At 41.8% G+C, this 25,692-nt stretch overlaps 1 protein-coding gene across 11 annotated transcripts in view; it reads left to right on the top strand.

The window, feature by feature from the left end:
* The window catches only part of GRIA4 (glutamate ionotropic receptor AMPA type subunit 4), a 391,556-nt gene that overhangs the window by 332,519 nt on the left and 33,345 nt on the right, over positions 1–25,692 (top strand). For all 11 annotated transcript variants that reach the window (XR_006819875.1, XM_046014154.1, XM_046014153.1 and 8 more), the window contains exons 11-14: positions 3,521–3,727; positions 9,493–9,863; positions 11,815–12,013; positions 18,033–18,280. Coding sequence is in view for 10 of the 11 variants with exons in the window: in XM_046014154.1 (XP_045870110.1) it covers positions 3,521–3,727; positions 9,493–9,863; positions 11,815–12,013; positions 18,033–18,280 (1,025 nt within the window). In the remaining variant the exon portion in view is untranslated. The remainder of the gene's footprint in view (positions 1–3,520; positions 3,728–9,492; positions 9,864–11,814; positions 12,014–18,032; positions 18,281–25,692) is intronic.

The raw sequence follows: 25,692 nt of genomic DNA, 5'->3' as shown, positions 1-25,692 counted from the left end.
AAGTAATGCATTTAAAATGACTTCTGAGGAATTACCATTCCACAGAGCACAGTAGTTGATATTAAGGATGGCAGGTTAGACTTTTAGGGCAGAAGTAAGAGGTTATTTTCCACTTCTCTAATCATTCCATTTTTATTCACAGTTAAATACCTGAACTCCGTAAGGGCTCCTTACCGAAGATGCCCCACAAATCCTCCTTAGCGATTGGCTAGGACTAATTTTCTATCATATCGAAAAGATTTGGCACTTTCTTCACCTGTAGTAGCCCCAAACATTTGTATTAAATCCTCCCCAAATATGCAGGTCAGAAGGGCTACTTCTGGGCAAAATTATCAGGCTGGGTTGGTGCAAAGGAGGAGGTTGGGAGAACATTTAGGATCTGCTACTTGTATTAAAATAGGAAAGAAAAGCAAACTGAGACACACTTGAAGACAGTGAGGAGAGCCGAGCAACCAGGAGAGCTTTTGGTCAAGAGAAGCCTGGTCTTTCTCTCGGCCTGTTCTCCCACCTCCCCAAGTGTGACCGTCTTATTTCTCTCATGCTACATGCCTCACTCATTTGAGTCTCGGTAATTGTACATGCTCCTGGTTATACAAACAGTCTGGCTCAGTTTCTAATCAACGTCTTCAGTAAGCTGAAGGTTTTCTAGTCTTTGTTGGTCCCTTTGGCAGGAAAGCAAAGACCCTGATGGGCCCCTGCTGCCCAAAAAGGGAATTGGAAAAAAAAAAAAAAAAAAAAAGAAGAAAACACCAGATACATTTTTTTTTTTTAATTCAGATTTACAGATGTCCATTTCAGAAGAGATGGCCTCACATTTAATAATTACTTCCTTTTTGAAGACCTGAATCAGAAGTTCTAACATAATTACTTCACCATGGTATTCCCATTTAGGGAGCAGTGATGTGCCAGGAAATCTTTTTATTCATGGAGTGCCTTATAGGTACCAGACAATATGAGGAGATAGGGAAAGGTTTTATCTACACTGTGTACCCACAGTTTCTTAGAACGTATATCATTTACACATAATACAGACATTCATGTTCTTTAACTTGTCCCCTCCCTGGTTAAATCATATGAAATCTCAAAGAGTTGCACGCATTTTGACAAATGCGTTGATAGCTTCAGCAGTTTCTAGATACTTCAAACTACAGATTTAGTTCCCACATTGGCTACTTCTGTGAACTTGAACAATTTACTTGCCCTCTCTGAGACTTAAATGTTCCCCCTGCAAAAGAGAAGTGCCTACCTCAATATATCAGTGTGAAAAGTAAGAGAAGGGCACAGTTAAAGAACTTAGCATGATTTCTGATCCAGAGCGTGCCCTAAATAAGTAGAGCTGTTCTTACTTTTCACTCCTGTATTTTATGACTGTCCCCCTCACTCTTACTCCTTTATCCTTATTGCAAAGAATTATAATCTTAATCACAAGAGGACAAGAGGCACATTTTACTTATTTCTGTACCCCCTAGTTTCCAGCAAACTGCCTGGCACACAGTGGGTGCTTAGTAAATGTTTGAGTACAAAATATAAGTGCAGCTTTTAATAAAGCAAATTGTTCACTGTGTAATGTAGAGGGAATTTAGCAAATGAGGTGGGATTTCTAGCTAAAGAAATAGGCGCACAAGCTAATACTGTCATATATATATTTGAGGGCTGAAATTCTAAGTGTTCAAGTATTCCAGACACTTTAGAATTGACCTTCAATCTTAGTACTGCATGTGAGCCATAGTTGTGCAACTTTGGAAAACTCTTGAAGTTTATTATAGTGGAAGTTGTAAGTGATAACTCTACAGCCATTTCAGTTACAGTTTTAAGCATTTTACAGATGTGTGCATCTTGCTTTTCTCTACATGTACTTCCACATTGTAACTATCTTTTTCACAAGAAAAAGATAATGAAAGGATTAGCTCATTTTAACTACTAATATTTTATATCTTGGGCATTAACACTGCTTTGCAACAACTCACCACATTTATAATTTTTGAAACCCTTTATATTTGGAGGATGTTTTCCGTAAGCTACTAAATAATTGTCATCTATCTGAAGAAGAGGCAATTAGTTATCTTAACTTCATAGGTGGAGAAACTTTCTTTACCCAAGTCCAGTGTTAATATATGCATCAATTTCAAAGACAGGAGAGAGTTCTGGGTCCTTGGACTATGTTAGCCTAAGGCAGAATTATTCGAGGACCAACCCTAGACAATGGTCCATGGTAGAGTTATTTAGGGCATCTCGATGAAAAAGTTATGGATCACGCACTTTACATTTTTATTAAGTTTCTTAAAGTAGTTTCTATATTTACAAAGTACTTAAAATCAGAACTTGTGTATACTGCTGTGTTATGCAAAGTAAAATACTGTCTAATCTGGAGTTTTAGGAGCAAGTTCAACTTCCCCAAATATACATGTGCTGGGAGAGAAGAATTTTGTATGAAAATTACTCAGTGTGTGTTATGTTACAGTGTTATAAAATATAAATCCATGATCTCAGTGACATTGTGGCTAAACGTGGCCACTCCTTGTCTGGGAATCTGAGGTGTGACCAGCAGGTCGATCTTGCATGTTCCCCAGACCTAACTTTTGGTGGCTTTAGGCTCCATGTATAAAATCAGGTGCTTGCTTGCTAATGTGTCGCTTAGTTCAGGGCCTTTAAATGGTTTGGTTTAGGGGTGCGTGTGTGCATGTGTGCGCGCGTGTGTGTGTGTGTGCTTTAACTAAAAACGGTCTAGTTATTATTAGCCACAAGTCTTTAAATTTTATACGGATTTTCACAGTAATTCTTCATCCTATTTTCTATCTTACTTCAAAAACTAAACAGGAATATCACTTGAAGTGTGTGACTATCACAACTGGGATTATTAGCTTTCTTTGAAGACATATTTTATAATGGAATAACACTTCATGGACCACAGCCCTCATTAAAGCCAAAAATACTGGACAGTTTTAGGAAAGCCACTTTAAGGCAAATAAGTATATAAAATGTTTTAAATTATGAATTCATTTCTTCATTGAACCTTGCTAGTGCCTGCTCTGAGAAGGGCATCCAGCGAAATGCTAGAGAGCAGAGAAAAATCATTGAGCTCCTTTGCTAAAGGAGATTGTAGTTCAACATGGCTAAAAAAAGATGCAGAATATGGAGACCTGTGACCTTGAATAACTACTAGATGGTCTCTAATTTCATGAGCTATTTTAGAAATAACTAATTTCATTGCCAAAGATGATAGGCTTATCCTTCCCTTGACAGTTATTAATACCTACTTTTCATGTCGTGGTCACGGTGCTCGGTATGTAACAGTCACTGGGTAGAAAACTGAAAGGTTTCCCTTTTAGTACCCAGTATAAAGCAACTGAATATACTCCTTAGTGTATTTATAAATTCATCTGTTTTTTATTGATTTCTAGCCACACAAAATCAGTGTGTATATTAAATATAATCTTGTCAAATTCTGCAGCTGAAAATACATAAAGACTTTTGAATGTTTTGTAATTTCTCCTTTACAGTTCTACTTCTCTCATTATAGGAATCCCCATATGTTATGTACAAGAAAAATCACGAAATGTTTGAAGGAAATGACAAGTATGAAGGATACTGTGTAGATTTGGCATCTGAAATTGCAAAACATATTGGTATCAAGTATAAAATTGCCATTGTCCCTGATGGAAAGTACGGAGCAAGGGATGCAGACACAAAAATCTGGAATGGGATGGTAGGCGAACTTGTTTACGGGGTAAGCAAATCAATTTATTGAAGGATTTACTTACATAAACCTGAAAGTTTTTATCACCTGGGCATATATCCATTTCTTAAGACCTGTTACTTTTTAAAATAAATTTGCAGTTACATTCAAAGCGGCGTATATGATGTTCAGATATTTCTCTAATTCATTATGGTGCAATTCCCAAATAATGAGAGAAGCTAATACCTCATAATTTCAAAATCAGGAAAGATAAAAATCGGGGATATGATGTCCTAATTTTTAAAAAAATTGACTTCAGTGTCTGTGATGATAATTCTCGAAAGCCTAATGCTGCTATACCGTAGCCATGTTGTTTTTGAGAACTGCAAAACAAATCTGTTATGAATGTTACTTGATAATGGAAGGAGCATATTTCCCCCAACAGCATAAAGGTAGACCTTATTGTAACTAGTTATTTATGTCCCTGTTGCTTGTGGTTACTGGTACATATCATTTACATAATTGATAAAGCAATCATTAAGCTACTTTAGCATCTATAAAATATTCAGCAATAATATGAGATTTTTAGACTTCTGGTGAACATGGTAAGTTTAAACTTTATGCAATGCCATCATTTTCTGAGACGTAGCCAAATGCAAAAACCAGAATGTATTCCGTAGCAGGCCTCACGTGAATACATGTCAAGCCCTTCCCTTTACCGGATGCTGAGTACACACATTTATAGCCAAGAGCGAATTCAATGTAGATATTCCTGCTTGAATGAGAACAAGATCGTTTTCGTCAGCGATCCCTGCGAAGTATCAAAATGAAACCAGCAGTTACCAGATGCTGGTGATGCGTGGTTGTTCCAGAGTCCAGACACCAAACCTAGAGCTTACAGAAAGCTATATTCATCAAATAATCGATGTCATACACACCCGAAATGTATTTGGAGGTGTCCTGTAAGCCAATCTGTAGTTCACAGATTCCACCTTCAAAGCACACTTTCTGAGTCATCCTCACAAGACCCCTTTGAAATAACTGCATGAGAGTCCTCCTTCCCTAGAAGAGAATAAGGATGGAATGATGGAGAGCGTAACTGAAGTCTGGAGAGAGGCTCCCTTTCCAAGCCTGAACTACAAGTGGATAGTTTCCTGATTCTGTATCCTGCATTTCAGACCCCAAAGCCACATACTTTCTCCAGCAGAAGACAGCAGCATACTGTCTGATACAGTAGCTATAACCTCAGCAGAAGAGGAAATTGTTTGGCATTAAAGAGCAATCATTTGGTTTTATGTCTATTTAAAAAGAACTGACTAGTTCGTTGTCCTAAGTGAAGAAAAATTTTGCAGTTTTAAAAAAAATCAAGAAGTGTTTTATCACAGTGCTCATGAACAGTTTGATAGTGAGATTTAAGTTCCAAAGAAAAAGGATTTCTAAACCATGTGTCCCTTGGTGATATTTTAAACTTTTGGTAATACTTTTAGTTTTTGAGACAGTAAGTAGATTTTTTTTTTTTTAAGATTTTATTTATTTATTTGACACAGAGAATGAGCACAAGGGAGGGCGGGGGAGCAGCAGGCAGACAGGTTGAAGCAAGGTCCCTGCTAAGCAGGGAGCTTAATGCGGGACTTGATCCCAGGACCCTGGGATCATGGCCTGAGCTGAAGGCAGCCACTTAACCGACTGAGCCACCCAGGCACCCCGGCTATATGTAGGTTATAAATGTAAACATTATTCAACTTGTTAGAACTACAATAATCTATTTTCTTCAGAAAACACTTTTGGGACTTTCATCTCCAAAAATCCTACTTGAATTACCAGTTAGTCATGGGTGGTGTAACTAACCTGAGTAACTTCCTACCGTGGTTATTACATCTCTCTCTTCCGGAGTCCATGCCCATTGGGCAGCCCAGCCTCACCCCTTTGCAAGGGCTCTGACCACATTGTTCAAGTAACAGAAACAAGTGATATTCGGAGGTTGGCATCACCAGGAGTTAACAGCCATAGCCCATGTCACAGTAACACAGAGTCCGAAGGTCAAACAGTTCTCCGAGAAGATAGCAGAGTGCTTAGTAATACGCAGCGTATTCAACCCTCAGTTCATTTGCGAGGGGTCAGATTCTTTCACCTCTGCACTTGACTTCTTCCCAAAAGGAACCTTCCATGTCTCTTAACACTTTCTGCAGATTTGGTGCTTTTCATCCTGGTGTCCACCAAGTCTGCACTTCTTAATTTTTGTACTTTCTTACTGCTAATCCATAGAACAAATGCCCAATGTCCAGGGCCCAAGGGGAAGCTCCATCCATTCTCTCCTATCCAGCAAAGCCCATTAGACAGTAAAATTATTCATTTCGAACCTGTTATTATTATTATTACTGCTTCGTTATTCTTTGTTACTGGCGTTGTTAGGAGTAAGTGTTCTGGGACACACGCGTGGCCTCAGCACACCAGCTGGTGGCGGCCCCAGACACAGGACCACGCTCCCCCCCCACCCCCCGCCGGCTGCTCAGGTCCTTCCCGCCTGTGGCCCCCATGCGCCAAGTCCAAGTCCTCTCCACTGTGTTCTGTGCACATTCTGCTGGGCCCTCTATACTTGTGTATGGATTTTAATCCAGGGATATATTTCCTCAAGCACCTTCCGGGTCCTGCCAGCACCAGCGTTCCCTGTGGTCTGTGTCACAGCGCAGCCTCATGAGCCTCGCTCCGGCCCTCGAGAACCCAAATGTTAGCCAGCTCTTGCAGGAGATACTCGACCCCTGGGTTTTGGGACTCGCTGAGAGGTCGTGGAACCAGACCCACGATGTAACATCTCCATTCTGAGCAGAGAAAGTCCAGGTGTATCTTCTCTGTTTCACTGGCCTCTTTCAGAACACGACTTTCAGACTTCAAAAGTGTCCCCATCGACCTTCGTGTCACCGCCCTGATCCAGCGTTTGCCTTCCCTCGCCCCTTGTTCCCTAGGCGGGAGAACATGGTTTCTCTCCATGTTGCTTTCGTTTATCAGTGGTAACTCGTGTCAATACAACTTTGCCTAAGAACACAACACCAAACAGCTTAGTTCACAAAAGGTGACGTTTCCCATCAGCGACAGTTTGCGTTACTCATTTGTGCTACAACAGTGGACCAACATCGCGTATGATACCAGCTAAAGCTGAAAGGAGTTCTAAGTACAACAATAAAATTTGTATGATTGAGACTCATCGTATGATATGAGAAGAATTTTTCTGAGCATGAAACCAAACAGAAAACAGAAAACAGAAAAAAAGATAGTCCTGTATAGCTACAACAAAATTAAATGCTCCTATATTGCAGTGAAGTACCGTGAACTGAGTTACGTAAACAAAACCATTACTGAATAGGGAGAATATTTATAACATGTACGGAAAATAAAATTAATTTCTGGAATATATTTAAAAGCACTTACAAATTAGTAAGTAAAAAGTGAATACACCATATGGAAAATAGGGGCAGAGTATGACAAGCTGTGGCATAGGGAAAAATGGCTATTTTATAAAATAAATGTTTTATAAAAATAAATTCAGATTACTGCAAAGAGATCTAGCTTGTCATGGAGCGGATTGGCAAAGATAGATAAGAATAAAGATGCACTTGGCTGGCCAGCATTCCTCGTGGCAAGTGCTTTCCACACAGTGCTGGTGATGGTAGAAATTTGCATTATCTTCCCAGAGAAAAGTTGCACAAAACGTATTGCAAGGATTGTTCCCATTTAGACCAGCGATCCCATGTATAGAAATTCATCTTAAATGGTTACAGAATATACCAGGGCTTGTCTTCAAAGATGTTCATATCACCGAAGTTGGAAATTGTGTAAACCTGGAAACAGTATAAGCCTCTCCTAAAATAATAAGTAGGTTGAGCAAATTGTGATATTTTCCCATGATAAAATACTTCCAATCTTTGATTCTTAATATGTATGATAAGATGAAAAGGAGTTCGTCATAACCTTCTGAGTAGAGAAATTACAAACAGTAGTGTTTCATATTACCCCATTTCAGAATAGAGAAACATAGTTGCTCAAACCACGTCTAGCAGGGCCTGTCTGAAGAACAACTAAGAGCAGGTGAAGGGATGGAGGTAATTCTGTTTTTACGTCTCATTTTTCTACAGCGAGTTCATAGATCACTTGTGTAATGAAAATTATGCAAAGAATAAAAGGGCAAAAATGATAACCTCCCAGCGGTGAGTCTGACTTTCATAAATGTGGGTGTTTATGAGGTAAGCTAAGTTCATTCCCCCTAGAGGGCTCTTAGAGTTAGCGCTTAGCCCCACAGTGGGCAGCCTCGTGGCTGTTGTACCTTCCCCACACCAGCCCACCGCAACGCCCTGGGAGGGAGCTGCCAGCTGGCCAGTGAGCCAGTGACCTGAGGGTCTATAGGAATCCCTGGGCGATGTCAGCCTCTCCAGGAGCATGCTTGGTCATGTTTCAGATTCCACTTTAATGCCAGATAATGTTCTTTTCAAAATGAACAATCAAATAACCTTTTTGTACCTGCAGATTACTTAACACTTAACAGTTTACAGTGTTTTCACGACCCTTTATTTCATTCACTTTTTGAGATGGCATGATTGATGGAAGACACACGAGCCCCGATCAAGAAGGGCCGTGATGTGTACACCTGAGTCTCAGCTCCGTCATCTAGAAAACAGTGATAAATGGGATTAGCGTAGTGTTAAATGAGAGGCCATTTAAAATACTTAGTTCAGGGACACCTGGGTGGCTCGGTGGGTTGAGCCGCTGCCTTCGGCTCAGGTCATGATCTCAGGGTCCTGGGATGGACTCCCACGTCGGGCTCTCTGCTCAGCGGGGAGCCTGCTTCCCTCTCTCTCTCTCTGCCTGCCTCTCTGCCTACTTGGAATCTCTCTCTGTCAAATAAATAAATAAAAATCTTTTTTAAAAAATTACTTAGTTCAGAGCCAGGTATATAGTCCCTCAGTAAATGCTCACTAGGATTTTATTAAATTTTCCAAAAGAGAGAATCACAGCCATGCAATGAGGCAAACAGGAAAGTGTCCTCATTGGGAAGACATGGAAAATGGGCTTGGAAAAATGGCTGAGTCACAGAACAAAAACAGAAACTGGTGTCTTACAGATCATAAGAGCTGAGAATTGAATCCACTGTTTTCCGAACACTATGTTAGAAACTCAGAGTATAAAATCACAGTATGTGGCTAGGGAGAAATAAATGCCAATTTTCATATTTTTGTGTGTGCGCTGGATTGGAAAATGTCCTCAAACAGCGGGTGTCTTCCATCCTACAAACACAGACTGTAAGGTAGGTTTTCCTACAACTGGAAAGGAATAAAAAAGGACTGTTTGAAATTTGCATTCGTAATATAAGGATGGCCAAGTAATGACTCAGTGGCACCGTTCCAAATGAAACAGAAAACGCTGCAACATAATGGCAATCCCGGCCAAGGAATTCAGAAATCCAGCCATATGGGAAGTCCATTAAGGCTCCTCCTCTGGCCTGGCGCAGGTCCTTAAAGACGAAGACAGTTATCTGAGTTCAAGTACATTTTTGCTTCTCTCCGCTCTTTCCCTGTGTCTCTTCCTCTCATCTAATCGCCAGCAGCAATACAAATATTTCATGCACTTGCACGGGGTATATTCTCTTGGGAACACAATCTACTGTTCACCTGTTTATCGCTGTTCACGCTCAGCTAGCTGTTGGCCTTCCCCTTCAGAATGTAGAATGAATGCATAACTCGTTAGTTTTGAGTGGATCGACCCCGTGCCAGCCGCTTCGTGAAGTGCATTAACCTGTGTGTTTTCATGTGTCTCTTCTCTTCTAGAAAGCAGAGATTGCTATCGCCCCTCTGACAATCACTTTGGTCCGCGAGGAGGTCATTGACTTCTCTAAGCCCTTCATGAGTTTGGGCATATCTATCATGATCAAAAAGCCTCAGAAATCTAAACCGGGAGTGTTTTCCTTCTTGGATCCTCTGGCCTATGAGATCTGGATGTGTATAGTGTTTGCCTACATTGGTGTCAGCGTGGTCTTATTCCTAGTTAGCAGGTTTAGTCCGTATGAGTGGCACACAGAAGAGCCAGAGGATGGAAAGGAAGGACCCAGCGACCAGCCTCCCAATGAGTTTGGCATCTTTAACAGCCTCTGGTTTTCCCTGGGTGCCTTCATGCAGCAAGGATGTGACATTTCACCCAGGTTAGTTTGAAAAAACTTCGCTTCCTCACTGACTGCCCCGTCATTCTGGGTGTTGTGCAGGCTGTCTCTCCACACGTTCTTCTCTCGGGGGAGGGGGAGAAAGGTGCAGTTCCCAAATTAATCTGAGTGCCACCATGGCCAGTTTTTCCAAGTTAGCACCAGATGTGGACACATCACAAAGATGAACTTTCCCAGTGGAGAAGTAATGTACGCAACCACTCCGAAGTCTCCGAAATCACGTAGTGTTAGTATTGCCTTCAGTGGTCGGACAGGTGGAAAGGAAAATCTAAATCGTCAGACTAAGATTTCATTTTCATTTTGTCTCCGTTTCAAAATCAGAATTTTTTTGTTGCTGTTGTTCCTTTTTTATAAAAATTAATTTTGACCTCAGTTTACACCCCACATACCTTATGGGGGATTTCTACTGTAGACTTTACCTCACGCCTGAGTCAGTATATTAAGTACCAGATATCCGTTGTTCTGTGTAACAGAACATGAACTGAGTAAGTTAGATAGTGGGCAAACTCAGCAATGTCAATACGGTGTGGGTTTAATAGACATGTTTTTCAATATCTGTGGAGTCATGGCTCACTTCCTTTGGATGCCACTAAGACATTTTTCAGTTATGTTTGCCAGAAATGCAGCCAGTCTCCTGTTGCAAGAAAAATACCAACCTTCTCCCACAGAAAAAATAACTGCAAGTAGGAGAAGGCTATGAACTGAACTTAAATATGTGACTTAGATTAGCATCGCAAATACAGATTTTTTAAAGAAATGTTGCTTTCTCAAAAAGAGACATTTTAGGCACAATGCAGTCTGTGTTCCTTAAGACCCCGGAAAACTTTAAATGTGTTTAAATTCCAATAACTTGGAAAACTGAATCAGTAACTCTGAATTAATCAAACGAAAAGAAAGCAAAAGCAAGTCATGGGATGGTTTTGAAAACCAGGATGAAGCAAGTGCTGAGTTAAAACTGACAGGTGCTACTTAATAATAATGGTTAAGAAGGGAGAATTTGAAAGTTAAAAATATCATGGAAAATAGGAAATTTTTTTCTTACAGTAAAAAAAAGTTTAAAAACAATTTGTCCCAGGATTTTTGAAGTCTGATGGTCCCAGGGAGTGAAATCAATGATAAAATTACCTGGATTATTTATTCATTCCATCCCCACTGTTCCTCTGCGCCCACCTTACCCACACATCCCTGATACCAGGGAAAGGATGAGGAGAGAACTTTTTTCTTTTGAGGTTCAGTGTCTGTTTTTTTAATGGCACCCCCAGTGCACTGAGAAGTCACATGCTGTGTTCTCGGGTTGGCGATGGCAGAGAGAACCTGCCATTTCTCTGCCAAACAGACAAAACGATCCCCAGCGGTGGTCACTCCGAGACTAGTCGGAGTCCTCATCTTGTCCAACCCATTTGGGGTGTCCCACCTGCCCTGGCGGGGCTCCGTCTGAAGGCCCTTGCAGGTCCTCTTGGAAGGACATCTGTATGAAATCTGAGACCTCGCCCGCTGTTAACACACACTGCTGTTTTCATGTACCACAAAGAGATCAGTGATGCTGCTGATGAAGCCACACGAGTGTGTTTATCTCATCACCTGTAGGCTGCACCCCAATTCCAGAGATGCTAAAATGTAAAGTGGGGTGGAATCGGTGAATTTCCGTAAGTGTTCCTTTCCTGTACCTGGAGGAAAGGCATTAAGTTCCACATTTCTGGGAACAAACAATAAAAAGGGAACATTTTCCATATTTTCAGTGGCATTCATACACTTGAGGTAGTGTGCCCGGCCTCAGATTATACAGAAAGATAGAATCATTCTTGAGTAGACAGAAGATAAAACTGTAATTGCCATCGTGGTTTTAAACGTATCCTGTGAATTTATGATATTTCTTTTCTTTCTCTATGTTGGTTAGAGAAAGGAAAATGTGCATTATCTTATCCATGTTTAGATCCCTCTCAGGTCGAATTGTTGGAGGTGTTTGGTGGTTCTTTACGCTCATCATTATATCATCTTACACCGCTAACCTCGCCGCTTTCCTGACGGTTGAACGAATGGTCTCCCCCATAGAAAGTGCGGAAGATCTGGCCAAACAAACAGAAATTGCCTATGGAACCCTGGATTCAGGGTCAACAAAAGAATTCTTCAGAGTAAGTGAAGGGAAAAACTAACCATGAAATGTTCATAATTTTGAAACTCAGGCAGTTTCTGCCAACCATTATATTATGGGCTCTAGCTGTTTGTACGTTTTGCAAATAGAATAGTAATGCTATGTTTAACACTCATACTTCTACTTGGGTATTATAATCACTTCAGTTTGTAAAAGCTCATTGAGTTATTCACATTGCAATAGAGACCCGAGGAAAAGTAACAAGAGAAAGGTACTTAAGACAACTTTAGAGTGTAACTTATCCAGAAGGTTCCAGTTTTGATAATGCTGGGATGATACTGCATCTGGGAAGATTATAATTCACATGCGCTTGGGGGTTACGGGCATAACAATGAAAGCAAGGGTTTTTTGTTTTGTCTCAAGAATACATTTAACTTCCCGCATTTGAAACCCAAAACCTTAATTGCAGCTTTTACTTCCTTCTGTGAGGTAGAGTCCGTCATCTATTCCATAACAATGGATTTCAAAGCACAACATTTGCTTTCTCACAAAATAATGGTAACAGAACTGTTAGGTTCTGGACACCTTCGCAAGATATTATGTGTGCTGATTTCTCTGCTTTTACAGAAGAATTGTTCAAACTGTTATAATTTCATATATGGATGCAGGTACCTGGGGGTTTAAAAGTTTCTGGTTTTTCAGTTGTTCGTTCTGCTATGAGGATGAATTTTTGATCGGTGAAACTCTTTTACTCTGCTTGAACTTAAATCCAGAGATAATGCACTTGATACTGTCTGGTCAGAGATGAGGATTCATTCTGATTTCAGAACCATAACATTAAAAGGCAGTCAGAGTGACAATTTCACAAATATTTACCCAAATAATAATGAGGATGTTTTACATTTAATTTCAATTGCTTACAGGCTAGATGTTTACTAATTCAGGAGACAGGAATTTTATTTCCCTGTTTTCTAAGCTTTCATGTAAAACTAATGATAGCCCTTTGAAGTAAGTGGGTGCTTACAAACAGTACTGGGAGAGCACATTGTCATTCAAATGTATATGCTTATCATTTTCCCACTCAGCTTGGGAAAAAAAACAAAACAAAACACCCTACTCTTTAAGCCAGCCTTTAACTGTCATGTACTTGGGGTTCATCAGAGATTTCTCTTTTTTAAGAGGATCTAACTACATGTGTTTACATAATACTGAATTAAGAACAAACCAATCAAAAGTTTTGGCAAACCCATCATTGGGCATTGTTTACAAGAGAAACCAGGCAGTGAACAATGTCCTTGTCAACAATTTAGAGAGAGCATTGCTAGTAGATATAATGAAACACTTACAGTAATTATAAAGTGTTTGCAGATTTTTCTAGAACTGTAAGTAATGCTCATGACGATAGATTTTACTAACAATATTCCCTGGATAAACTTAACTCACCAAATTTTTAAAACTTACTGAGTGCATCTCAGTCTTTAAAGCTTCCTGATAGAAGGATACTGACTGCTCTAACACATTTTAGCACAATTATAGTGCCTTGCCAGAAATCTGTAAATTTCTAACTCCTTCCACCCAAAACTAGGTAAGTAAAATTCAGTAACTTTGCCTTGAAACCATTATGCATAGGCATCAAAATGGAATACACTTGCATTTTACCGAGCAATGATGACCGAATTTCATGTAAATAAGGTAAATATTTGCAGATTCATCATTCTGCCTTGAGTGATAAAGGGAGAAAGAAATGTCATGTTGATGCCCTAAAAAAAAAAAATTCAGAAATAACTCACTGTACGGCTCTTTGGCATCAAGCACACAGAAAATGTTTATTTCTAATCTTTATAGAGTTTTTAAAAAATGTTCCAAATTCTAAAAACTGGTGAGGGAGATAAGAGAGCATATTGATAAGAAATAGAGGACGAAGGGAAGCTGCTTGCTGGATTTACAGAGCCTTTCCTGCGGGCCACGCCCGTTACCATGGCCCATCCTCTCTGCACCCCCTCGCCGCTCCCAAAATGGCAGCTTAAAATGGGAAGATTTTTTTATAAGGTATTTTTTGTTGCAGAATGGTCTGGACCCTAATGGGACAAGAAAATAATTTTCCCTGGCAACACCCTTCAGAAAGGCATAAATGTGGGTTCTCTGATAAAAATCTAATTCATTTCCTAGGCCCTGTTCTCCCTCCCGTCCCACAGATGATGGCCTGGTTGAAATAAACCATTTTGTCTGCAGGTGGAGGCAGTGGAATGTGAAGGGTGTTTTTGTACCTGTCAGAACTGTTGTCTCCTAGGAACACAGTAATGGTTCATCTATCAGCTCCATTAAACTGCCTCAGGCAGTGACCCGTACCCAGCCTTCCAAAAAATGTTGCAGTCACAAATCGACTAGAGAAGGAACTAGGCCGTGGGGGGAGATTAATCCGAATGCAACTGTTGCCTTGGCTTTGGCCCCGTTATGAAACTCGGTGTGTTCTGTGTTCTGTGCACCTCGTGAAGCATGACCGTGGAGGCGTTGAAGGGCCGTCCGGACCTGTCCCTGACGGCAGCCTTGCTGGTGAGGTGTTCAGACGTTACTGTGCACCTGAGGCTCACGCGCTGATGGGCCCTGCGGCTCCGACTTCGTACTGCGGCTGCTGTAGTCATCCGTCACTCCGCGAGGGCCTAAATGAGGTGGATGACCATCTCAGGGCTTAGAAGATTATCAAATACTGCAAACCGCGGCCCTGCCGCGTAAGCTGCTGGAAGCGGGGACCTGCCAACAATGTTAATGTTAACTAGAATGCCTGACATTTGTACCTGTTTTCTATTAAAAAACGGAAAGGCGGGAATACTTAATTTTTGAGCAGTTTAAAGGACAGCACATTTTTAAAACTCCAAGAGTTATTTTCAGTAATAAAATAGTGCTTTAAATCAGCAAGTTTCTTATGTTGAACTTCACAACAAGGAAAGAAATAATTCTGAGATTATTTCTCTAATATCAAAAAAAATAATGACATTTGTATTATCTTGGCTCATGGCTTTCAGCGTATTTACTCCCCCAGCCTGATCTTTAAAAAGATAATTACAGCTGGAGATTTTAGGGACTTAGAATCCCATTATCACTGTATTTGGGAGTTTGCTGGGTCTGCAGAAATTCCCTTTTAACCTGTCTCATCAAATTTACAAAGCTTTGCTTGCCCTCGCTCCTTAGCACTCACCTCTTGTGGTCACAAATAAGGCACGGGAATATTATTTCCAGTTCTTCCCTACTTGAATGCCCCAGTACTCCCTTCCCCAAGTGAATGTGACTTTATCTCTGCCATGCACCTTGAAATCAGAATCAGAATTTCTAAACATTCGTGGAGTGACAGTGTGATTCCCCCCCCCCCCAAGGAGTTGCTTTATTTCTTTCTTTTCCACCGGGTGCTGTATCTTTACAATTTCTTTTATACGTAAAGTTTTGCTAAGTGTGGCCCAACTACACTGTGGATTCCTCTTTCTTCTGAACTTTAAAGGAATTAATTTAACTTCTTTTACATTTCTGGTGTATGTAATTCAATGTATTTAAACAAATGCAACAGTAATTTCCCTCACATTAGTATTATACAAATGGACTTCTAAAAAGTATCAGTGGCCTAAAGGTACTTTATTCCTTTGAAAAGGAGTAATTAAGTTATCTTCCTAATTACCAACCCAAAAAAATACTTTTTCCACCCTGCTGTGTTAGTTTTGTTTAGTGGTTCCAATTCCTTTAAGTAACATGCTGAACAGTAACTGGAAAATTGCCAGATAACTAGCCAGACTCTCATATTCTTCAAAAATGTAAAAAAATTTTCCATTCAAAATAATAGGTTTTATTTCTTCTGTTTTCAGTATAGTATACATGACAAAGTGTGCAATGTTTGTGGAATGCTGTATCTTTTTAGGTAAAAGTCTCAAGTTATCAGTATATTTTGAAGAGTGATTATACACCAAAAGGATGTTGTTTACCAACATTTCTCTAAATGGAAATAATCAGATTAAGTGTTAAGGAGGTCTGTATCTGGTGATCGAGACAGTTTATGATTTTCAGAGTTTGGAACTCATTATGAAATGGCAGAGTTCATTCTCTGAAAGAGAATTGTGTTATTGAAGATGGACTGATTGGGGCCAGGCAACATGGCCTCCCGAGTGGATCCCACAGCTGAGGGTTCTGAATCTAGGTGCTCCTCTGTCCTAGATGCACGTAGAATCTTTGCAATTTCATTTAGTAGTTGGTATGCAGTTTCCTAATGTAAGGATTTCTATAACCAGAGGTAACCTGTCGTTACATACACACACACACACACCCCCCACAAGCTCTATATCATGGCAGTATTTTTAAGTGTGAATATCATGAAAACATTCATAGGACAATACAGGATGTCTATTTTCCATCGTGACATTTACCAGCATTTGAATATACAGTAACATTGAATATCTGGGTTTTTTAATAGTGTCCAAGTATGCAAATCTCTTACTGTTACATAGGATATTGATTACAAAGTTTCCATCTTCTGAAACCAAAATTTTAAATACAACATTTATCAGTTTTATTCTTGGTTAAATGAATCATTTGATTTTGCCTCAAAACATGTCTTCTTAAGTTTGCTATTCGGGATATTTGTTGATTATTGAAGATCCATCTCTTACTGGACTCTATATTCTGGTAAACAAAGGAGGGTCCATATAAAATGCATATTCATGCCACTTGAGATTTTCCCTCGTGCTTAAATGTAAGTCTGAATGAAATGTCCGTTAATTTTTATTTGGATCGAGATGCAAAATCTCAGCATCTTGTTATTGAACAGATGCCCTTGCACCACAGAAGTCTGTGTACCATTGTATTATTGAATATCAAACAGGGTGCAGGCTTCTCAACCTCATTAAATACGTGCCTGGGGACATTTGAGTTCATTTAGATGTATTTTCACCTTTAAAATGTCTGTATGGATGAAAAATCGAACAGGAATGCAGAGACCAGCAGAAGGTTCTAGGTAAATTAAATAGTGGGACTAAAGTAGATGGAGCCCAAATAGACAGAAATAAATAGATTTCTTGGCTGAGGTCAAGGTATTAGAAAGACTAATTCTCCAAAATATATCCTAGGAAAATAAGAATCGCCTTTCTTTCTTTTCAAACTTTTTACTTGGAAAAAACTTATTGTTGAAGTGTCATTGACATAGGATGTCAGATTAGTTTCAGGTGTGGGGTATAATGATGCATCACTTCCATCCATCGCCTGGGGCTCCTGACCATAAGTGTGCTCACTGTCTGTCCCCACCCCGCATTGTCAGGCCCTTCCTGACCCTGTTCCCTGGGTGGCACGTGTCATCTCCATGGCATTTAAAGTATAACCAGAAGCCTGTGCCTATGGAGGAGGAATCACTTCTCTTTAAAGTCAGTGGATATTCTGTTTGGAGATTTTATGAGAAAAAGCCCACAGCTCTCTGGTGGATCCAGCGTTTGCCTCTTGGGTTATGGATGTTTGGGTTTGAAGCCCACTATGTCTGCTCCTCGCTTCGTGCTCAGCTGCTGGCTTGATCTGACCATCCTTCGTATACATCTTAGAACACTTCATATTAAAACTTGGAGGCATGAAAAAAGATAAAAATGAAAATAGTATAGCAGCACTCCTTATCAGTTATCATTCAGGCACAATATTAAAGGGAGTTTTGCAGAGCTGGCCCCTTCCGGGTTTACCATGACTGGGATAGCGGGCATGATTTTGTATGTCCCGCACTCTGTGACATCCTACCTTTAAAAACAATGATAGTACATTGTTCTGTAGGCAGCTGAGTAGGGTAATCATCTATGACCAGAGGGACCTGCTTGTTCCGATACCACTTCTAAATATCTGCTGTTCCGTGACGTCCTTAACTGTAAAACAGTTTTCTAATGGGAGAGGAACAGGTTAGCCAGGAAGACCAGAGTTGCAGGACCAGGAAAAGGTACTTTAAAAAGGCTTTCTCCTGGTCCAGTTCAGTCACTATTAACATGCTTAGTATTAATATTAATATTAATATTCTCTCCTGAATTTAATTTTATTTGCGTTTCCTCCAGAGATCAAAAATAGCAGTGTACGAAAAGATGTGGACCTACATGCGATCTGCAGAGCCGTCGGTGTTCACTCGGACGACTGCGGAGGGAGTAGCTCGGGTCCGCAAATCCAAAGGCAAATTCGCCTTCCTCCTGGAGTCCACTATGAACGAGTACATCGAGCAGCGAAAGCCGTGTGACACAATGAAAGTGGGAGGAAATCTGGATTCCAAAGGCTACGGAGTAGCTACACCCAAGGGTTCTTCATTAAGGTGGGTGGGATAGTATAACAATGTAACATGTGTTGTTATAATATTCCACCTTCCCTGATGTCCCCGACACAGTGATTTTGTTTTGTGTGTGAACATGGTATGTTTGTTTTTGGTTTTGTTTCTGTTTCTTTTTCTCCATTTCATATGTTTTGATCAACAGTCAGGTAATTTTTTTTTAAATTTTGGAATAATTAATCGTAGTTAATCTGTATATCTTTTAAGGCCATATAAAAACCAAACTGGTTGAACACTAGCTGCTTCCAGTGGGCCTGAAACCTGGGGAGCGACGCTTCTGTGTCTCATTGGGGAGCGACACTTCTGTGTCTCATCAACTTTTTTTGGTCACTCAAATCTGCGCTCTCATTTTGTCAGCTACTGATTCTACATTTTATCATGACTTTTTTTTTTTTTAATTCTGCTTGCCCACTATTTCTGAGTATGAAGAAGTCAGCCTCTTCCTAACAAACCATTTTTTTTTTCCATTTCAGTGTTTCATTGATTATGCATCATTATATTCTAGATTACCCCGAGGTTGCATTGGTGCTAACTTTGTAACCTCATCTATTCATAGATGGAATCACGATCGGCGGGAAGCTGGGCTCTGACTCTATGGGGCTTACTGCAGCCACACTCCCGCCCGTGGCAAAGGGAGTGTGCTGTTAAGTAAGATCTGTACAGTTAGACCCAACGACAGCCGTAACTGTTCGCACACAGACCCCTGCAGTGTGGTCTGTGAGCACAGCATCTCACATGTGGATTGCTTGGAAAATCCACATGTGCTAAAGATGAGACTCTCATTCTTCAGGAAATGTCGGTAAAATCTGCCCTTTTTGCCCTTTTGGTCCTAGACATAGGGAATTCACATGTTTATGCCCAGGATGCAGAATATCCTATTTTCCTTAAGCAGTAAAGGCTACTGGTGAATTGCTGGGTCTAGAGCAGGCCAAGGTCAGCAGTGACTGACAGGTCACTCCGGTCACAGTGCTGCTTAGATTCCAGAAGAAATCAGAATCTTTGCTAAAGGACTTAACCACGAACCTGGTCTTGAGAAGTGATGTCTCTGGTAAGCCTTTGAAACCTGAAAGTAATGAGACCTGTACTGTTAGCCGGTAGGAATGAAAGCGGTATAAAGACGATGTGATTGTTTTCACGGTTTGGAAAAGGGAACTGCAGTGTGCTTTGGATATGTGTGTTGGGGGGGCGGGGGGGGAATGACACAGTCCAAGAAACAGACAGGAACCCTGGAAAGATTGGGTTAACCTAGTATTTATTGTTTGCAAGCAACACTGTAATAATTAGTGAGGAGTTTTACGGTTTGTCCAAAAGGGGCCGTTTTAAAAGGAGAGGGAACAAAATGAGCCAGTAAAGACAGACTTGGGTATGGACTTTGGCAGGAAATCACGTTTCTTTGCACATACGTCTCGTACAAAACTGAAGGAATGTCCAGGGAGAAAGCCAGACCAATAAATAACCCTTGATAAAATTCTACCCCAGAACGTTCCAGCCATTCAGAAACTCAAACTGGCATTAGAGTGTTTGGCCGTCGAGGGTCTGTTTTGTAAGACGCGATAGGAGACATGTGTCATTTCGGCAAAGCCAAGGAGCAAAGAAATCTCTATTGACATGCGAGTTGTAAGAGCACCCTCGTGTAACTAATTTAAAAGGGCGAGAAGGGGAGAAAGCAGTGGTGGTTGATATGTAGATCAGTATTCAGACTATTGATTACATTCACTGGATGTCGCTTTTGCTCTTAATTAATTCTCTGTGCATGTAGCTGCCTTGTCCTCTGTCTTGTGTCTCCTGATAAAGTCAAGTTCCAGGGACTGCATTTGGCCCTCAGATACTCCCATTGATGGCCAGAGAGAGTTCCCTCTTAAATGTGCCACTTTGTCAAATCCACACTACGGGGCTTGTTTGGGGAGACGCTGAAGGGCTTCATCTGTCTAGAACTGGATAATAATCTGCTCTTGGCTTCCCCCTCTTTTCCTGTCCTTCCCTGGCTCTTGTTAATGAGGCAGTTGTTAAACTCCACTTCCTGGATGGAGAGTTTGTTTCTGTACTTTGTTTGATATGAACTATTTCCTGTGTAAGCAGCCCCTGCATGCCAAAACCACAGTTATTTTGTCCCGTCGAGAATGCTGGAAGAGCACGGACGGCTAGCGGCATGCACCTTACCCCGCCGCCTCACTTCCCCAGCCCCGGCCCACTACGCGGGAGGCTCATTAAGCTTAAATTCTCATTCTTACTCAATGAGGAGCCTTTCTGTTTGAACAGAGGCGGCCTCGAATAGAGCTGGACCAGTGGGCACCTTCTGTATAAATGATTTCGTTTGTAGGAATATACTCAAAACAACTGCATTCATCGCAGTGAGATCCCGAGGGTACATCTGCATTGAGAGCGCCTTTGCAACCTTTCTGCCTTATTTGTTCAGGAGGCTGTTTTCCTCTAGGAGCTTTTTTTTTTTAACCAAGTCTTTGCATTAATAGTTCTGGATACAGTGAGATTTGGTCTGGTTCATTGTTGTGCTCACAAACCCTACTGTCAGGATTCACTGGGCAGCATGAGTCTTGAAGAACAGGAAAATGGTGGTTTTTCCTGCTGCATCAGCTGGAGCACAAAACGCAGACGAATGGCTGACAGTCTTCCAGTGGGCTAGGCAGTCTCACGTTCCTGGTGCTCCACAGTCAGTGTCCCAGAAAAGAGGAAGACTGGGATGTAGAATCAGGACGGAAAGCTGGGACTTGGGTCTCGACTATAGACTTTCAAACAAAGCCGTGTGGGTGATGACAGAGACTGTCTCTGTGCCTGGGGAAGAAAACACTGCAACAGGGGGGACCAGCGCCCGATTTCATGGGAGAGGAATAACGCACAGAGCTCCTCGTTGTTGGAGGAGACTTTATGTCAGACTTGCATTCACGAGGTTTACAGAAAGCTTTCAGTTATAGAGAAGGGCAGTAACCGTGCTCAGAAATTATTGAGTTTCTTGTACTTGGACACAGATTTGTCAAGTTTGAGGCCATAGAAGAATGCTAGGACTGTTGATGCCATTGAACGGAGCCTCGTTAGATCTTACTGTAATAAAGTTTGCAGTGCAGTGTAAGTTCACAACCGATCACAGGCGAGTGTGTCTGTGAGCTTTACCAGTCAGCGAGAGAACCCAAATCTTACTGGCATAGTTAGCTATTTTTCAAGTCATCTTCTGAAGAAAACTTTTAGTTCCCATTGTGAGATGAAAAGGTAAAATCTCCTCTTTTATGTTATCTCTCAGCTCTCCCCACGCTGTGCTGTTTCTCTCAAATCTTCTCATATGCACGATGCCATTTATACCACTCTCAGCGTCCTGGCTTCCTTATCGTTCCTTCTCCAGCACCCTGACAACCCGATACAAGCGTGGAGTCTGTCCTCTGGCTGAGGGACGTTTCAGACCTGTGCTTCAGACAGCGCCGCAGTGCAGTGCGGAGCGTCGCTGAAAGAGCGTGTGTCCGTGGTGACTTCACTGCACACCAGAGACCTGCCTGCACTCTAGTAGTTACTGCACAGGAGATGTGCTCGCTTCAGCAGCGCATATTCTAGTCTATGGGGCAGGAGAGCCGTGCGCTCTGCTGACAAAATCCTGTCTTTGCTGTCTCACCCACGTTCCTCTGCTTGCTCTGCTCCCTGCTATGCAGCAAGTAAAACGGACGTGCTGAGAGGGACTCCTAACTTAGTTACTGCAGAGGTGACTGGGTCCCAACTAGCTGTGAGATAGGAATACCCTCTTTGAAGATACTCACAGTCTGTAGTATCTGCAAGTGCTGCCTCCAGGGAACATAGCGAAGGATCCCGACTAAAGACTCCCCCGGCCTCTGTAAGAATCTGTAGACTTGACCCTAGTGTTCGAAGCCAAGTTTGAAAAAAAAAAGAAGGCAAACGAACACTAGTCTCCTACCTTCTATTATTCAACAGGGATAATTTTATTCAGATTTTGCCTTCTCTAAAAATATTGTCGAGACTGGGTCTAATATAAGACAAATGCTTTGTCACCCCCCCCCCCCACCCCTAAAGTGGTGTTTCAGAAGAAAGCAGTTCCAAAAGGACTTGATCAGTACTTGAGATCTGGGCAAATGGAGGCCTGGTTGGACCTGCTGTCCTCCTGTCCCAGGAGCCCGTGACAGCAGGAGCAAGACCTGTGAAACCAGGCATGCGAGGCTCAGTCCACAGTGGCCAGCTCCAAGCCCAGGGCCACAGCGTTGGGGCAGTGGGAGCAGCTGCAAAGAATGGGAATCAGAGTAGCACAGCTTTCATCGGCCCTCTTCTTACCGTGTTGAGCGCAGTCCCCAGCCCACATCTACATCTCCATCAGCGTGGGCGGCATCCTCTGTAGGCCCAGTCATGTTGGAGGATTGTTCAGGGCACGTGTATTAAACTTTGTATTCAAATCCACATATGAAAAAATATATGATCCTTAAGGAACCACTTTCTCATGTGAAATTAGTGATAGCTGTTTACTCATCAGTTGGAGGGTACTTGCAAGGTTTGGGAACAAGGGGCCTGCTGGATGTTGTCCGCGAGAAAAAAGTTGGTGTCTGTTTCAGTGTTAGTAACAAGTCGCTGTTAGCACTTGAGGTGGACATTAGAAAAGCTTACAGGTACAGAAAGTGAAACCTCAGTGCTAATAATTCCTGGGCAGCACTTGGCCTCAAGTGAATAAATTTTTCACTTGTTTCCAGGAAATGAATTACAGTAGATTAGTACATAACTTTTTTTTGAATTTTAACTGTTCTGGAAGAAGAGGTTTCTGCATGTGCTGCGTATGAATACCCTTCATTCTTCTTGATGCTATATTAGGAGATGCTACAGGTGACTTAGTCCTTGTGATCCCTTACAACTTGGAATAGTAGTCAGCTGGACTAGGGATTAGAACACATGCACACACACGTCCATCATACACGCACACAAGCACACAAACCCAGCTGTGATGTGCTTAATCACTTACCTGGTTTTCTCCCAGAGATGCTGATGTTTATTGCAGGGACCGGGTGTTACTGCATTCACCAACTGAGATGCACATGGTACGGTTACCAATACTACCTGCATCCGAGGGGGAAATAATCCCCTTGACTGTCCATATCCTCCATCCTTCCCTTCCTTGCTCGATGTCCAGTCCAGTAGGAAACCTGAAACTTTTCCACTGCCCTTAGAAATTCTACATTTTTCAATTAGGTCTTGCCAGTGCTTGAAGGATGACTGAAAACACAGCACCCAGGAAGAAGAAAAAGAATGTGGCATTTTCTGCATTTAAGATTTACCAGGCATTAAACATGTTTGCCATTCTTCCTACTAGTAAAAAAAAAAAAAAAAAAAAAAGCCAGTATGATTTGCCATCACATAGTTGCCAGCTCATTCAACAGACGGTCCTTGGGGTCCCCTCTGAGAATTTGCTAGTTGTTGTCAAGTTGCTCCCTTCGAGTTCGGCTTTGTGACTGCCATAGGTAACAGCACATCGAGATGTTTCTAAATTTCATGTTTAGCTGTGTGCTCCTACTCACCGCGACATGTAGAAACCATCTTTTAGTAACTTGTCTCAGAAAGTGGGTAATTCGTGGTCATTTTAGTTTCAACCACTTCAAAGAGGATTAAATGTAAGGAGATAAAAATGCTATAAATGAGGTTCACCAGGTCAAGCCTTCACACCAACACTGGATGTCAATTGTGACAGTTCTGAGAAAAGCGGGAATCCCAGACTTTTGTTCTTTAGTCCCATGTAATTGCCTTATAAGCAAATCCTATAGAGAAAGAGAACTTCCAGAGAGAACACGTATTTCCTGTGTAATTCAAATCGACTCAGTGATACCACAGTTAATGTGAGTGCCAAACCTGTAACCAACCGAGTCGCGTGGCCTTGACCCACATGTGCTAGAGTACTTAGGAGATAGAGTGTTGTGTCTAAGACCGGAGTGTGTCAGCTGCTAAGTGGATGAACGTCTCCTCACACTAATAATGTGAGTGTTGTTGTCTTGCCAGTGCCCTCGGGCGAAGTGTCTTTCGTCAGACTTGGCATTTCTGGCTTGACCCCTGGAGAAGCCACACGTGGGCTTCCACCCAGCACTGCAGAACGCTCAGACACTTGCTTTGTTGTTCCCTCGTGTCCCCCTGTCAACCCGAGCACTAGAGCTGCCATTGTGTCTGGAAGCCATTCTGTACAGGGAGAATGAGCACTGGCCATGCCAAAATCTAGGAGGCCCATCTAAGACTAAGAAAATCAGGTCTGGGTAATCAAAGCAAAGAATCGAAAAGGATGGCGGGGGGGTAGGGGGGAGGGTAAGGACAGGACAGAAGGGAAATGTGGCTGCAGGAATCTTAGAGCTGGGAAAACAGCAGCGGCCGCAGAGGTCCTGCTTTACAGGGAATCAGACACGTTGGTGTGGCCCATGCCTGGGTTTGCTGCCGCCGGTTAAAGTCTCAGCCGTAGGCCAAGCACCCCCCACCAGAGAAATTGCTGGTGTGAAACCTGTCTCTGCTGGGTGTGAGGCAGCTTCAGCCCATGGCTACAAAGCTCCTCTCTGGGCCTGTCTGTGCCCAGTTGTAAGAGAAACTGTCCGATAGTGTTCTTCCCCAGAAGACCTCAGGCTGTAGAACCATGAATTTTATAGATAGTAAATGCCCTTGTCGTTCACAAACCAGGAGCCGCTGTTGATTTATCCTCAGAAGACCAGCGAGGTCAAGTGATAAGGGGGTTTCTTGTTGTTTTTGCTTTTTTATGCATTGCTTGTATAGGATTCTGTTCTCCAGACTTCTCTTCCTAAAGGGAAGGCTGCAAAGACGATCAGCCCAGGCTGCTGCAGAAGAAGGGGTCGGTCAAGTTGTCAGAGAGATCCCAGCTCTTACTCCTCTCAACAGTTCGGTAGGAACAAGACGAGAAGCGTTATCGTCCCACCGTACCAGATTCCTACCCCTGACTGTCCCGAGTCCCTCTTACCTGAGATCATGGAGGTAGGGTGGGGAGGGATTGCACGAGAGAGAGAATTTTTCCATGCTTGGAATAATCAGACGTGTAAAGAGTATTTCAGACATGCATATGTGCACAGGACTTTGGAGGGAGCATGGTAATCAAATTTACCATGAAACTCCAAAATACCTGTAATAAACTAAGTATGTAGCTCACTTTACTGTGGCGATGTCATATTCTCCTAAATGTAGAAGTCTATGCAATACTGTTTTAATGCAGTTTTATCCTAATGATAAACTTCTACTTAGTGCATCATAAGTAAATAATGGTTTTCCATAAAAATGAAACTATTTCAGCAGAGCATATGGGAAACCAGCCAACCACAACTTGAGACATTTATTGTCTTCCTTTTGGCTCTAAAGATAATATCAGCCAAGATTGGGCTGGGTTTATGATTCATACTTAAGGAAGAGAAGATAAAATA

Source organism: Meles meles, chromosome 8, assembly GCF_922984935.1.
Source record: "Meles meles chromosome 8, mMelMel3.1 paternal haplotype, whole genome shotgun sequence".
Taxonomy (NCBI): Eukaryota; Metazoa; Chordata; class Mammalia; order Carnivora; family Mustelidae; genus Meles; species Meles meles.
This window is presented reverse-complemented; position numbering and strand designations above follow the sequence as displayed.